The sequence below is a fragment of the Anoplophora glabripennis genome, unplaced genomic scaffold (genome assembly GCF_000390285.2).
Source record: "Anoplophora glabripennis isolate ALB-LARVAE unplaced genomic scaffold, Agla_2.0 scaffold355, whole genome shotgun sequence".
NCBI lineage: Eukaryota > Metazoa > Arthropoda > Insecta > Coleoptera > Cerambycidae > Anoplophora > Anoplophora glabripennis.
In genome coordinates, this window is record NW_019416457.1 from 131,982 (window position 1) to 146,690 (window position 14,709).

Genomic DNA, 14,709 nt, shown 5'->3' on the forward strand with positions numbered 1-14,709 from the left:
TTTTAGATAAATAGTGAGACTAGTTCATATAAGTTTTCATTTCGTTCCCAATAGTAGTGACGTGAAAGTAGTAGTATGAAAGATATAAGTGAAGGAAAACTATGTTAAAAGTAAAAATTTATTAAGCATCCTAAAGGTTTTTTTCCGAAACACGTCGTTTTGACGACATATGAAAAATTTATAGATACTGTTTTTTTTTTAATTGAATAGCTTAAAAACTTCAAATGAAACGTGAAAATAAAATACTCTGACAAAAGATATGAGCCGTTCAAAATGTCTGCAACCTCGAACATGGAAAACTACTATAAAAAATGTGTCAATAACCAGCTGATTTTCTCAAGATCCTATCTTTAAGAACTGCAAAAACAACTTTTCATAATGTCTGACGAAAATTATTTTCCGATTTTTCAGTCTGACGCGTCAAAGTTGTCGATTTCATAGCAACAAAAAAATTATTAATAACCGTCAGACATTGAAAAATTATATGCAGAAAAGCAGTACTTAGTAAGTGGTACACATCTCTAACAAATATATTGGGGCGTAACTAGAGTCTGATGAAAAATTGACAAAAAAATATAAAATTGTAGAGAGAGTACTATTTACTATTCTAGTATTTTGTTTTATTCCTATATATTATTAGTTGACGTTGACGGCTAAACAACTCTCACTGTACTTATGTTAAGATTTTTGAGTATAAGACCTTGTATGTACCCACTGTACCATCATATTCGTTAAATAAAATATTAGTTTAAAAAATCAAAAAAAATATAGAAAAAATAATTTTGCTTAATTTTCGTCATCGCTTTCATCATCATCCGTACTTTCTTCATCTGTTTCATTACTGTTATAATTGTCTTCTTCCTCAGTTTCGGAATCAAGATCTGAAAATTTAATAGATTGTTTCTTAAGGATTGCTAGGATCAAAAAATTTTTAATCAATTTTTTTTACGTCAATTTTGCTAGCATTGAGCTGAAAACTTATTTGTGTACTACTTAAAGCCTTATGAATCAGGCGCATTTCCGAAATTTTCCAATAAAATTTTCCGGGAAATTCCGGGAAAATTTTAAGCTGAAATTTTTGATACAAAATTTGAAACATTCTAATAGTATTTTTCAAAAGATGTTTGTGGGATGAGTGTGCAAGTTGGCAATCACACTTGTCCCGAAAATATGTCCCAAACATTTGTATCGAACGATATTTTTTTCATGAGGACCTAAAAATGAAAAAAGGCCGCAATTTTAGGTTAAAATGAAGAAAAGACTTTACCATAGCTTTTATTAAAATTTTCATAAAATGGTTATATCGTGCCCTTCGTAATATTGCAATGTAAATTTAAAACAATTTTTAGCTCAATTTGTGCAAAATTCCACCAAAATAGTTCAGTTAAAGGGGAAAATTTCTCTTTGGATTTGAATGAATAATATATTAAATAAAAATGATTCATCAATGATTTCTGAAGTAATAAAATTTATTCTTCAAGGATTAATATGAAATAATTATGAAATTATGAGGGTGGGTTACAAACATTAAAAAATTGTATTTCTTGCATCAGACTGAAAAATTAGAAAATACATTTTATCAGACAATTAAAAATTGTATTCCCTTTATTTTAAGTGAGCTATGGTGAAAAATCAGCTGGTTATTAATAAATATGATCTCAATTTATACTTGCGAACGCAAGGTCCAAGCGTAGCTAGAAAACTAAATTAAAAAGGCTAAAGGGCTCTGTCAGACAATCAGACAATCAGACATTTTTTTATTACATTCTAAATTCAATTTAAAAACTAAAATACGTTGAAAAAAATTGTTATTAATAAATTTTTTGTAGTCATGAAATCGACAACTTTGACGCGTCAGGCTGGAAAATCTGAAAATAATTTTCGTCAGACAATATGAAAAGTTGTTTTTGCAGTTCTTAGACAGGATTTTGAGGAAATCAGCTGGTTATTAATAATTTTTTTATAGTAGTTTTTTTGACATGTTCGAGGTTGCAGACGTTTTGAACGGCTCATATCTATTGTCAGAGAATTTTATTTTCACGTTTCATTTGAAGTTTTTAAGCTATTCAATTAAAAAAAGCAGTATCTATAAATTTTTCATATGTCGTCAAAACGACATGTTTCGGAAAAATTAGAGGGAAAACGTCCCAAAATCGAAAAAAGTCGCAGAGGAAAAGGGTGTCAAACTAGGCCTAATGAAGCTATATAAGAAGTTTGGAGAGAGTATGTATCAATAAAAGTTTTGCCTACGGGCACTCTAACCATGATCTAGAATTATCGGTGATCATTTATTAGGACCTATTGAGCTGTCGCCACATTTAAATTATATTGTCAGATCTATTAGAAGATGAACTATGGGATATTGGAAGAGATCCACGTTTTATTCATGATGGTGCACTACCAAATTATACTCATACTGTACTTCAAATATTTCTTAATAGCCAGTTTACTGGACGGATCGATGGATCGCACATGGGTAAGATGCAACTGTAAATTGGCCTGCCAGGTCACCTGATCTGAATTTTTTAGATTTTTATTATTGGAGATTTATGAAAGGCGAAGTTTATGTACATCAGTAAAAACTCACTAGGAACTATGAGCACGGATTGTGGAAGTGTCAAATCTCATTGGACACGACTTTGGAGTTTTGCACAGAAGAAAATGGAAAGCAATTTCATTTCATTTGTTAATTATTTATTTTCCTTTGTACCTATTTTATTTATTTATATATTTAATATTCTTTGCTTTCTGTATTATTTTTAATTTAGTCTTGAAAATATTGTTTATTGTTGTAAAATACAGGAGCAATTTAATTTATGAAAGGTTTCTTAGGAAACCTTAATCAACCGTATCCACGCCACTGCTATTGTAAATAAAACGTTTTGCACGGTTTTCTTAAGACAGAGTTGGTATTTATTCAAGTTTTGAAATTTTTATATTTAGCCGTTTTAAAGATAACTAAGAAAAACCTCTTTCAAAATAACAACGTTAACACTCTGTATCTCGAAAACGCAACATGAGGAAACGTTATAAGAACTTCCTTCACTATTTTTCCAAGAGGAATTTAACCTCTAATTTTTTGAATTATAACCGAGACATTCTGTATGTATTTATATCAATTCGAAGATTATGTGCAACGTGGTATACTTTTATTCTATTAATTTAGTTTAAATTTGCTTTATTTTCTGCATGATTTATTTTTGACTTTTTCACTACTAAATCAATGTTTATTTAGGTAAAAATTTGTTTTCCTTTACCTTTTTGCTCGGATGCATCGCTCTTAGACTTCTTCAAACTACTGTGGGAGTTTTCCGTTCCGCGCTCAATCTCCGTAATTACTTTTGTAGCTTTGCTTTCAGAGCCTCTATTTTCCTTGGCGATATCTGCGGTTGCCTTTGTCGCTGAATTGTCCAAACTCGCGTCGAAGCTTTTAATCTTATTATTCGGTTGCCTGTTCCTGTCTTTTCGATTTATTGACTCAAACTTATTTCTGGAAATGTCGGCACTAGAGTTGTGGCCCAGCGTGTCGCTCCTGGATCTCTTTAAGTGTCTTGTTCCCAGAGCTCCTGATTCCTTCTCGGCGTTTGCGGCCGATCCTTTATTCGGCATTGTTGAACTTCGCCAACTTCTCTCCGTCTCGCCATTATCTTTGGCTTCCACCAACAGCTGGCCCTTGTAATTGTAAAGCTGAATCGTAGGTAGAGTGACGCTACGAGACGGTTTGAACGTCGACAGTTCCCATCCCCAGCTCGTCGGTTTTCTCAGCTGAAGTCGAATTATCTCCGGGATGTCGCCTTTTATTTCCGTCATTCCAGTGCTCTGAAAAAAAAGCGAGTTTCAGTGAATGCCAGAATATATTTTTATTAAAAATATTTTTAGTTTGGTAAGAGTACAGACATTTGTTTCCACAGTTTCAGAGCCTCAATGTTTATTTGTAATTGCGTTTTTGTCTAATTAAAAAGGAAAGAAATGTAAACATTTTAAATAAATATTTCTATTCCGAATTGAAAATGACTTACACCGAGAATTTCATTGTTTACGTTTCGGAAATTAGTTTTCCTTTCAAATTTAAGCTATTAACCAGTTGACTTATTTTTGTGTGTATAAGATTTTAGGACACCCCATATTTCAGTATTTTTAACGTCAGTTATCTATCTGTTTCTCAGGAAATCCACTCCAGTTGATCGGTTACTTGCCAAACGTTTACAAACTTTAATGAGATATCGTTAGGTGGTGTACATCGATACATTCGAAAGCATGTCGTTACTTGCCTAATATTCTCCAAAGTTATAAAAACAGTGCATCCTTTGAACTATTCAATATGCAAATGTTGTTCAGTTGGTTCGCTCAGGGGATGCTAAATAATAGCATATGATGAAAGAAAATTATTCAATTCGAATGTGTGAAGACCACTATTAACACCGTGTGCTGCTTTCTACAAGGTGTATCACGAAGAGGGCCCAGTAGGATTATCTCAAAAAGTAGTCAAAATTGAAATCTGAAAATTTTTATACAGGGGTTTATCAAAAATATCTATTCAAGAAAATAGTGTCAACTTTCTTGCACTTAGTCATCATCAACTCTGTTATTTCAAATGGAACACTGTAGGTATATTTTTGCATTTTTTAATTCTACGGTAAAATCTAGACTAATTTCATAAAATGTTACTGTTTTTAAGTTATTATCAATATTCGAAATAAATTGAGGGATGCAAGTGATTTTTGAAAACAGAATAAATCCGACAGTTAGCTTTATTTTTTAATGAAATTTGGATGGATAATTCAAAATCAATGGGATTCAACCAGTTTAAGTCAAATTTGCAAAAATTCATACACAGTGTTTAAGAACGTGTGACCAACATTGTGACGTTAAAGTTGAATTTACTCAAATATTTCAAATGGTACACCCTGTATATTATTACAATAATGGATGCATAATTAAATTTACTTTAAAATGATACAGTTCCCTATACCCAAAGTTAAAAGTTCTTGTGTAAATTTTAAATTAATGATTTCAACACAGAAAAATGTACTGTAAAAGTGCTAGGTTAGAGGGCCTCAGTGGACATTTTAAACATAAATAAAAATAAAATATAAAATATTGAACTGAATGGAATGCATTTGGTCTTAGACTATCTTAATCAATTGTTTGTAGAATACCATTAGTCTATATGGTTTATAATTTAATGGTCTTACACAAATAGGCTAAACTCTTTCAATTTTAAATTATTTTTACAGAATATCACTGCTGGTCATTTAAATCTCCAGGGAAATGAGGCGGCAGCGTCCCTAGTAAGGAACAGTGCTGATTCCATCTTCATTGGACTAGAATCAGCTCTTGGTGAAGCTTTGGTCTACAAGCTTGAACAAAGTCATCTTGCCCACGTGTTTCAAATGCGGTGTGGCAACGCTACGGAAAACACCGGACCTCATTCTCTGTTAGAGGTGGGTCGCCCGTTTATTTTGGATGTGCTGTCATGTACGGCACAACTTATTTAAGTGTGCAGTTCAATGTGATTCGTTCATTTGAACGACGGGTGCAAGATGCTATGACAATTGTTCAAGTAAACGCTCGCCTCTTGCTCTTCGGAGCTGTGGCTGTGCTGAATGTGCACACTGGCGGGAGGTGGCACATATACAAAAAATATTTTGACAAGTAACACAATCTTGTTTATTACCTTACATGATGATTTGCTTGTTTGCAGTAGAGGTGGGTGACTTATGAACGTCTCGCACGAATGTTCTGGCACACAATCTTGTGCCGTGAACGCCATAAGGTACCTACCCTAGTGTTAAGGTCTTTTATGCTGTCAGGTTTACTGCGGATTTTCTTCAAGGTCTGCATATCTCGCAGACAAGATAGTCGAGTTGTACTATTAAAACAACCGTACCAACTTGGGTGGGAGAAAAATCATTTTAATAATGGCAAAAATTGCGAATATTGTCCCAATCGACGGTGTTTCTAACAGACACAGCGAAAGCTAAAAACTTTCTGGAGTTAAACAGCGATTTCTATTTGTCCTATTTACTGGGCACTTCCAGTTAAGATATTACCTACATAAGTTGATCTTGGCGGAAGAGGATGAGTGCTGATTGTATTTAGAGAGTTAGAAAACGATAGAACACTTGCCATGCACCTGTCAAGAAAGTCATGCTTATTTTAATTTGAACTTCAGTAAACTGCATTTATACAGGTTCGGAAAGTCCCCATGATACATCGGCCGTTACGTGAGAGCGATGAAGTAAGTCATAGAAATGCGTGCGATAGACAAGGATGGTTACATTGAAGACGTTTCATAATCTAAATAGTTCTAACCCGAAACGGGCGGTGACTATTCAGATTATGAAACGTCTTCACTATAGCCATCCTTGTCTATCGCACGGATTTTTTTACTTTACTTTGTCGCTCTCATGTAAAGACAGATGCACCATGTGGATTTTCCAGCCCTGTATGTGTATATTATATACGCAAAATAATTCTGTGCCGCGTAGATACATCGGAAACAGAACATTTTCGGACGCATGTTTCAATAAAACATCCTTTTACGTAAAATTGTTACGTACTATTTTATTTAAACTTGATATTAAACATCTATAATAGGCTTGTGTGCTCCAAGGTGCCCCACCATTAGTGCCTCCTAATCTTACTTGTGCCATTAGAGTCTCAATTATGGTTTGTAGGTGGTAGTAGATAGTTCACGTTTTCGCGCGTATATTTTACGTGTAGCTGGCATTTTACGTCAACCAATTTTACGTATTTTTGACGTATAGTTGGCAGTAAGGTAAGCATTACTGATGAAGTGATATTTTCGTTTTTGATTATTTCTTCCAAATTTTTAGCATAAGATGACTGCATAAAGTATTTTAAATTCGAAAAAGATCCTTACTGATGAAGATTTAGAACAAATTCTCAACTTCAATTATTTTAGTGATATATGAAATGGATGCTGATTATGACAGCGATGCATTGCTGATAAAAAATATGATCCAGACCCAATAGATGGGGAATGAGGAGCAATATAATGAAGAATAAGAGGTTTGGAGCTACAATAAAAAGAGAAAACGAAGCACATCTTCTAAAACACTGCAGGCAAGAACAAAACTTGCTGTAATGCAGAAGACCTATTCATCTCACATGATATAGATGATACAATTGACTTACATTCAGTTTCACAATCTACGGCCTGCATTTTTCAGAAAACTTACAAATTCAGAAGACATACAATCAAATGCGGAAACCACTTTTCATCAAGGATATTGGTAAATCATTTATAAACATTAAAAACAGTAAAGCACCTAAGACCGAACCCTGAGGAACTCCGTATCTTACTTGTAAAGTACTTGACCTTGTACTTGGCTGATCCTTGTGGAGTTTACAGAAAAAAAACTGTTTTCTCAACAGTTTGATCAAAGTTACCGAACATTATTTTACAATAAATGACCTAAAAATTGTTATTAATTTATCTATTTTAAATACGATCCTAAATGACAATTTATTATGGAAATTACGTACCTATCATATTATGGAAATATAGTTGACAAAAATTAAATACTGTATTTACATTAAACTAACACTTGTAAATCCCGGAATACCTATATAAATTCATTCAACAAAATAATCTTGCATTATGTAATTAGACCTACATTTATAGAAATATTATTTTAAAATAATTTATTGGTCACGTAAATATCAGCCTAAATGAACTATTTACTTATTAATAATTTGAAAGTCTACTTCATCTCGAAACAAAACTGTTATTATTTATTTCCACTTGATATTCATGAATTAAACAAGAATATATACCTGCCCTACACCCAGTTGCTATTAAAGATCACCCTCTGCCTGTATATCTCTTGGAATTTATAGTACAGTCGTAAATTACCTTTGTCAGGGTATAACATGCCCCCAGTGTATTAATTCCGAAAGCATTCTGTTGTAGCAGTTACAAGAACGAGTAAAAAATACAGGTGACAAAATGTCACAACATTTCCCTGGCATACTCATTAATTCAATTATTTTTCCATTTAAAAAAGAGGGTACGTGGAAATATAAAAAAATAATTTTGTAAAGTGCTCGAGGGATATATCTAATTTTTTTTAAGCATTCATGTGAACTCATTAGCTGGAATAATGTAATACACATGAAACTTTCATTTACCATCGACACCAAAATTTAAAAAGGATGAAAAAGAGTTTTGACCACCCATTAGATTTTTAGTTAATCTTATCAAATGAAGTCAAAGCAAAGAATTGAGTTTTGATGTCTCTAAAATCACTTTTGAATAAAGATTTGCCAAGCACAAAAAATAGGAAATATGCCATTTCATTTCAAACAGAAATTTGTGTCAACTTCCATTATAACTGAAAAGTGACGAACACGTCATTATTTTATTTAAAGAGATCATACAAAAGAAACTTACAGGAAGTAGAAATTTTTACAACATAAATCTCAATAATCACCGAAATATTTTGGTTGAAGTATATAGTAGTAGTCATTGTGAGCACAAAGAAGACGAAGTTATGAAAAAAATTGTTTTATTGTTTAAAACATATTGTATATACTTTTGTATATATTTCGTATTTCTACTAGCATGGGCCTGAAAATGTTTAGTAAAAGAATTACAGGGTGATAAGTGTGCACTGCTAAAAACAGTTTTTTCTTCTTTCACATTGGTTCAAGGTTTTTTTATTTAAAAGAAACTCGATAATGCATTTTTTCGGAAGAGTATTTAAAAAAAAAACTCAAAAAGTGATTATTGTTGGATATCGATTGCTTTAGAGTAATTGACAATAAACATTTCTATGCACTTCGATGATGCAGATTCAAAAAACTTTTTTTTTAATCATATACTGTCTGTATATGTAAATATGTAAGTTTTCGATGGAATTCTGTAAGCCCTATTTTAGGCCTGTTGCATATGCATTTTGGGTAAAAAGTAGATTTCAGCGTATTTTTCTTCAGACTATGGCCAATTTTCTACCTATTTTAATTATGGACTTAAATTTAAAAAAATCATGTCCTTACCATCTGTCACTAAAACGGAATCCCCCCCCCCTCGCACATAACTCTTCTACCAGGAACGGTGTCACTAAAATTGTTGTATTTAGAAAGTGTTTAGTCCCCTGCAAAAGTCCTTTTTTACAAAAAAAGTTCATCCGGACTGCCTGCACCCACTATTCCCTGTCCCTCATCACACCTGCCCTTATCTTATAGATCAATTTTATAAAAATACAGACTAGGAGAAATAAAAACATCTTATTTGCGATAAAAATAAAAAATTCTAGTTATTCCGTTTAATTATATTAATCATCATTTTTGTGATAGAAATAAAGAATTCCTGTTATTTCATATTTATATTTATAGATTTAAGATAGTAGGGTTGTGATAGATGGGTAGGTGAGCGTGATGGTGAAGAGAAAAGATAGGAGCAGGTGTAAATCATCTTTTTTGTGATAAAAATAAATAATCCTTGTATTTCCATTTTATAACTGTATGTTCATAAAATCGAGTAACAAGATAAGGGTAAGAATGGGTAGGTAGGTGTGGTGGGCGGGGGAAGGGGTGAGAATATTGGGGAGTAGTCCGTATACACTTTTTTGAAAAAAGGAGGATACTGAACATGTTTTAAATGCAGAAAAAAATAGGCGTAATCTTTTCTGGCTTATGCTGATCTAAGACTTAAAAGGGGTAGAAGAGTTAGGCGACAGGGGGGGGGGGGGGGGGGAAGATTCAGTTTGAAGTGGAATCCAAAATTAAAATAGGTGGAAACCCTCCTCCTTTAATTTTCAGAATCTGCTCCATCGAAGTGTTTATTGCCATTTTTCTCAGAAAAATATATTGTTATTATTATTATAATTATTATTGAAAATGTCATGAACATTATTTGTTAGATAAAAGGACTATCCTCTACATCACGCCACGGGAGAAAACTGTCATTGTGATGTTATTTACTAATTTGTAACTTTTCTCTAAGCATTTTGAGATTCGTGTGTAAAGGAAACTTTTTAGTTAAAATGATGTTTCCCATCTGTTGTCCGAGCCCATCTGACAATCCAAGATCACTAAGTGGAGGTCTCCGATGACCTTAACAGCTTTTTCAGAGGTCATTTTCCTATTATCTCGTTATCCTGACGAGTTATTTAGTCATATTTCTACTCAAAGGATATCCCAAAGGATATATGTGTATCGAAATAACTGTATTCATAGAAGTGCGAAAATAATTATTTTCAGTTCTAGAAACGCTTCCTTTGCGTTTAAATATTGAAATTGTTTTCAAGAAACTAAAGCGTTTCCCAATAAAGTATCAAATAACGTTCTTTCAAACGTTTCAATTGACGAAAATTATGGTGATAATTGTTTATCCTGTGTCAGAGTTCATAAGTGGTATACGCAATTTAAGAATGGTCGTGAGGACATAAATGATGAACAACATGTTGGTCAACCGAAATCCGAGATCAGAACAAATTTCATCAAAACTGTGTGTGAATTCATCTAAGATCAGCCAATATCCCGAGAATGCCAAAAACATCAATTTATCGCATTTTGGTCGAACATTTGTACCATCAAATAGTGTGTGCACGGTATGTACCATACAAGTTGATTAACGACCAAAAATTGCTCAGAATACAACATTCGAAAGACATCATCAAGAAGGCTGAAAAGGACAAACTTCCTTTACAACTTTCTGATTGGTGATGAAACGTGGTGTTTTTGATATGATCTAGAAACCAAGCACCAAAGTGCCGAGTAGAAGGCACCAGACGAGCCAAAGAATACGTTCCACCGGGCCAAACCATTGATGCACAATTCTATTTTGACGTTTTGAAGAGTTTGGTACATCGTATTTATCCTATTCGGCTAGAATATCGCAGAAGGAAGTTGGCGTTTGTTGCATGATAATGCACTGTCTCATCGATAGACACTTGTGACCGATTTTTTAACTAGAAATCACATTTTATCTGTCAATCACTTCCAGTATTCATCTGATTTGCTTATTTTACCTTTTCGGTGCCGATGAAAGGAAAGTGTTGTGGACGTAGAAGCTATCCAAAAGACTTATACCGACATCCAGAAGGGTATCGCGGTCGACTATCTAAAACATTCATTCCACATGCTTTTAGACCATACAGAAAAACTTTTTGTTGTTCTTATTTTTAGAAAGTCCTTTTCACTTTGGAACGTACTTTATAAAAATTTTTACTTCGTATAAAAAAAAACTTGTACTTTTTAATATCCTCTTCTTTCACCTCCAACTTCCATCATAGTTGCTGCCCATTGTAATAGCAGGTACATTAATTATGTTCCCTTTTCATTTCTGAAATGAATTTTATGATTATATCCATGCATTTTCAGTTTAAATCCAGGCATTTGTAAAAGGGATTTATATTGCTTTTTAGAAGTTTTTGTAAAGTTTATGGTTACGCAGACACGCTCACAGCACTTAAGCATAAAAACAAACGAATTATCAAATTCTAGACTTAAATATGGGATTTCTATTCCCTTTGAAGTTTCCTTCATTTTTTATATATTTTATTTGGGTAAAACCAGTTAAACAATTTCTATTATGCGTTATTTATACACTTAAGTTATTTTGTGTAATTTAAAAAAATCACTTCGACCTCTTCAGATCCCTAGCTCAATTTTATCGCCAAAGAAATTATATCAAGTGGCTACTGCATCGTTTTGTACGAACGAAGACGATCGTATAAAAATCCATATCTATATTTTTATTATATGTAGCAGGCCATATCTGGTATGATTACTGTAGGATAACCGACTGGTTTCTATGATCATATAAAGACGATTGTTTGTGAGCTTCCGTGGTTTTATAACTCCAATAACACTTCAGCAGCAAAATGTGGCACTTTGTTGGTTTTACTTCTCATATAGTAATTGACCTTATTACTGGTAATAGAAATACACGTACGAATGTATTTCGTAGAGGTACGTAAGTAAATACCAAACAATTCCTTTTAGTTTTCTGTTTGAAATGAATCAGTAGCTAAGTGAAGTCAAAATTGCTATAATCTAATTATTATCGTAATATTATACTATATTATAGGAACTTTAAGTGGGGGTTAGTTTTTTAATCAAATAAATAGTCCAGTTAGTTGAAATAATTAATTTTTTAAACTGCACCTTAATTCTTGTATAAGGGGCACACGGAATTGTCGTATTAGTGCACTATCAGCATATCCAATTATTTTTAAATCAAGCTCATTATGGGAAATAATTTAGTAAAACATATGGCATTTGTATAATTACCGACGTGTCACTTTATAGTCACCATATTTTTTCGATATTATTGTGGTCGAAGCGCCGTACATTATTTGTTTCTAAAAAATGTAAAAATTTTTACAGGATTTGTCAAATATTAACTGAAATATAATTTAGCTTTAATATGACAATGACTTGTTGTTTTAAAGACACCATATTTTTTTATGTTAATATGGACGTAACGCCGAACATTAAAAAAAAATAGTTTTAAAAAAATTTAAAATAAATTTCCACATGACCTATTACCTAAGTATTAACCAATATTGGTATGTACATATATACGTTACTAAAGCTTCGGGCAAACAGGAAGCGGACTGTTCGCGCGGACGGAACGACTACAGTCCGCCGCGGAATAGGGTAGTCAGGCAGAATGCGGACAAATCGAGGTAAACAAGTATGAAAACAGTCGTTGTCAAGAGTGTGTATTGTTTTTTCCAATACATTTTTTCTTGAATTCATGATTTCTTTTATTGTTCTCAATTCAACATGTCCAGTAGTCCCTCTGACGAAGAAAAATAGCTTCTTTTATTCGCTTTGAGCCAAGCAAGACGAACAAGAAAATGAGTACATGAAATAAATGAAAAAATATAGTCAGGATGAGAAACATCATATAAATAAACACACTCCCGCACAAGATCTATTAATTTTTTCATCTCGTTATCCATCCCAGTCCGTGCAGACTTTGTAGAAAGTCACAAGTGCTCCTCTGTCCGCTACGAACTATAGTAGCATCGTATTCGATGCAAAGTAGAGCAAAAAATTTTCGGTCTTTTATCAAAGGAAAATCGTGTTATCATTTTTAGGACGCGTAAAATGAACCATTTCAAATGTAAAATGAAATTGAATGTAAAATATGAAATACCGCATCATACGCATTGTGTTCTGGTAGTAGCTGTAGTCGTCCAGGCGCATCGAGTGTACGAAGTAGTCGGTTATACGTCAAACACTAACCTAGCGAGCTTGGTCGTAAATCAGAGACCGCCTCCAAAAAATAAGTAAACAACAGTGGCGCGTACACAGGTAAAATATAGTAAGTACATATGTGGAATTTAAAAAACAAATTGGATTTATAATAAATTACATTTAAAATAAATAGTTTATAAGAATAAAGGAATTTTTATAGGAACAAGGGTGCCAGACGTGAACTGATCCCTTCATCCCTTCATAACATATAACGAATTTATTCAATTTCTAAACCCCTTAAAACCGTACTGCACTGGATCTCTTGACAAGCAATGATTTATTAATTTGTACCGAATATGATCCTGCTATAGATTGGTCCGCTGCGCAAGACCGCTTTCTATTTAACCAGGATAATGCAATCTTATGTTACACAAAGTTCGCGGCGGACGGGCATCTCGGTCTGCGCGGACTGTCCGCGCGTCTCCTGTTTGTTCAAGCCTTAATTGTAAATAAAACTAATTTATGTTTTAAAATAATTATTTTTGCTGAGATTTAAAAAACGAACATAAAAAATAAATCAAAATACTAATCTGATTGATACGAAAGATTGTTTTAAAATCGTTTCAAGTTTTTCAAACAATTATATGTTACTATTTTTTTAAGCAAAGTATGTATTTAATTTGTGAATCTCAGTGCCAATGACCTCTGACATTGACGTACCTAGTTTAGCTGAACTATACTACCGTCACTACGTACAATAGATTTAGGATTACTAAAATAGAGATATACAGAAATATGGTATGTTCCTACTCTTTTTTCTTATTCAGCCACTTCAGCAGAGAATCGGTGGTAGACATATTAAATTGATCCAAAGTAAATAAGATAACAAAATTGCTATTAACAAACAAAAACTGTGGTCAATTTAAATTTAAGTAGAATTCTACGGTGTTCCGAACGTTCCCGAGGTGCAACGGTGGTTAGCCACCGTTGTTGTGTTACAATGTCACCTTTAAAAGCAGAAAAACCGACATTTTTAATTTAGTTTTCGACTTTATTGATTTACGAGAAGGTGTTCATCATGTGCCTTTGTGTGGTGTAAGTGTATAATCTTATAAAGTTATTTATTTCAGTGTTAGTGAAATTTTCTGTTTAAGTTTTCATGGCGGAATTGAAAAAAAAACAGATTATTGATACGTGTTTCGAAAGATCAAAGGTAGCCTCTGTATATTATTATAATAACATTATAATATATTACATTCATTATTTCTTATTTAAATCAGTTTCATCAAAAATATCTCTTTTTTATTAAAAAATATTTTGCATTTGCATATTTCCCAAACATCGGATAAATTTCACTTCACATTTCCTTACATGATTACTGATAATACTCATTGATAAAATTGTAATACCCTTAAACATACCAATATTTTTTTAATTTTTCCGATTATTTTATAAGCTATAAAAATGTAACTGTAAAATATAAACTTATAAAAATTAAGGAACCAAAAATATACGCAGACAATAAAATTA

At 32.7% G+C, this 14,709-nt stretch overlaps 1 protein-coding gene across 1 annotated transcript in view; it reads right to left on the reverse strand.

The window, feature by feature from the left end:
* Positions 1–14,709, reverse strand: part of LOC108906963 — a 62,922-nt gene that overhangs the window by 15,379 nt on the left and 32,834 nt on the right. The window contains exon 2 of the mRNA XM_018710421.1: positions 3,258–3,819. Within this exon, the coding sequence (XP_018565937.1) occupies positions 3,258–3,810 (553 nt within the window). The 5' untranslated portion in view covers positions 3,811–3,819. The remainder of the gene's footprint in view (positions 1–3,257; positions 3,820–14,709) is intronic.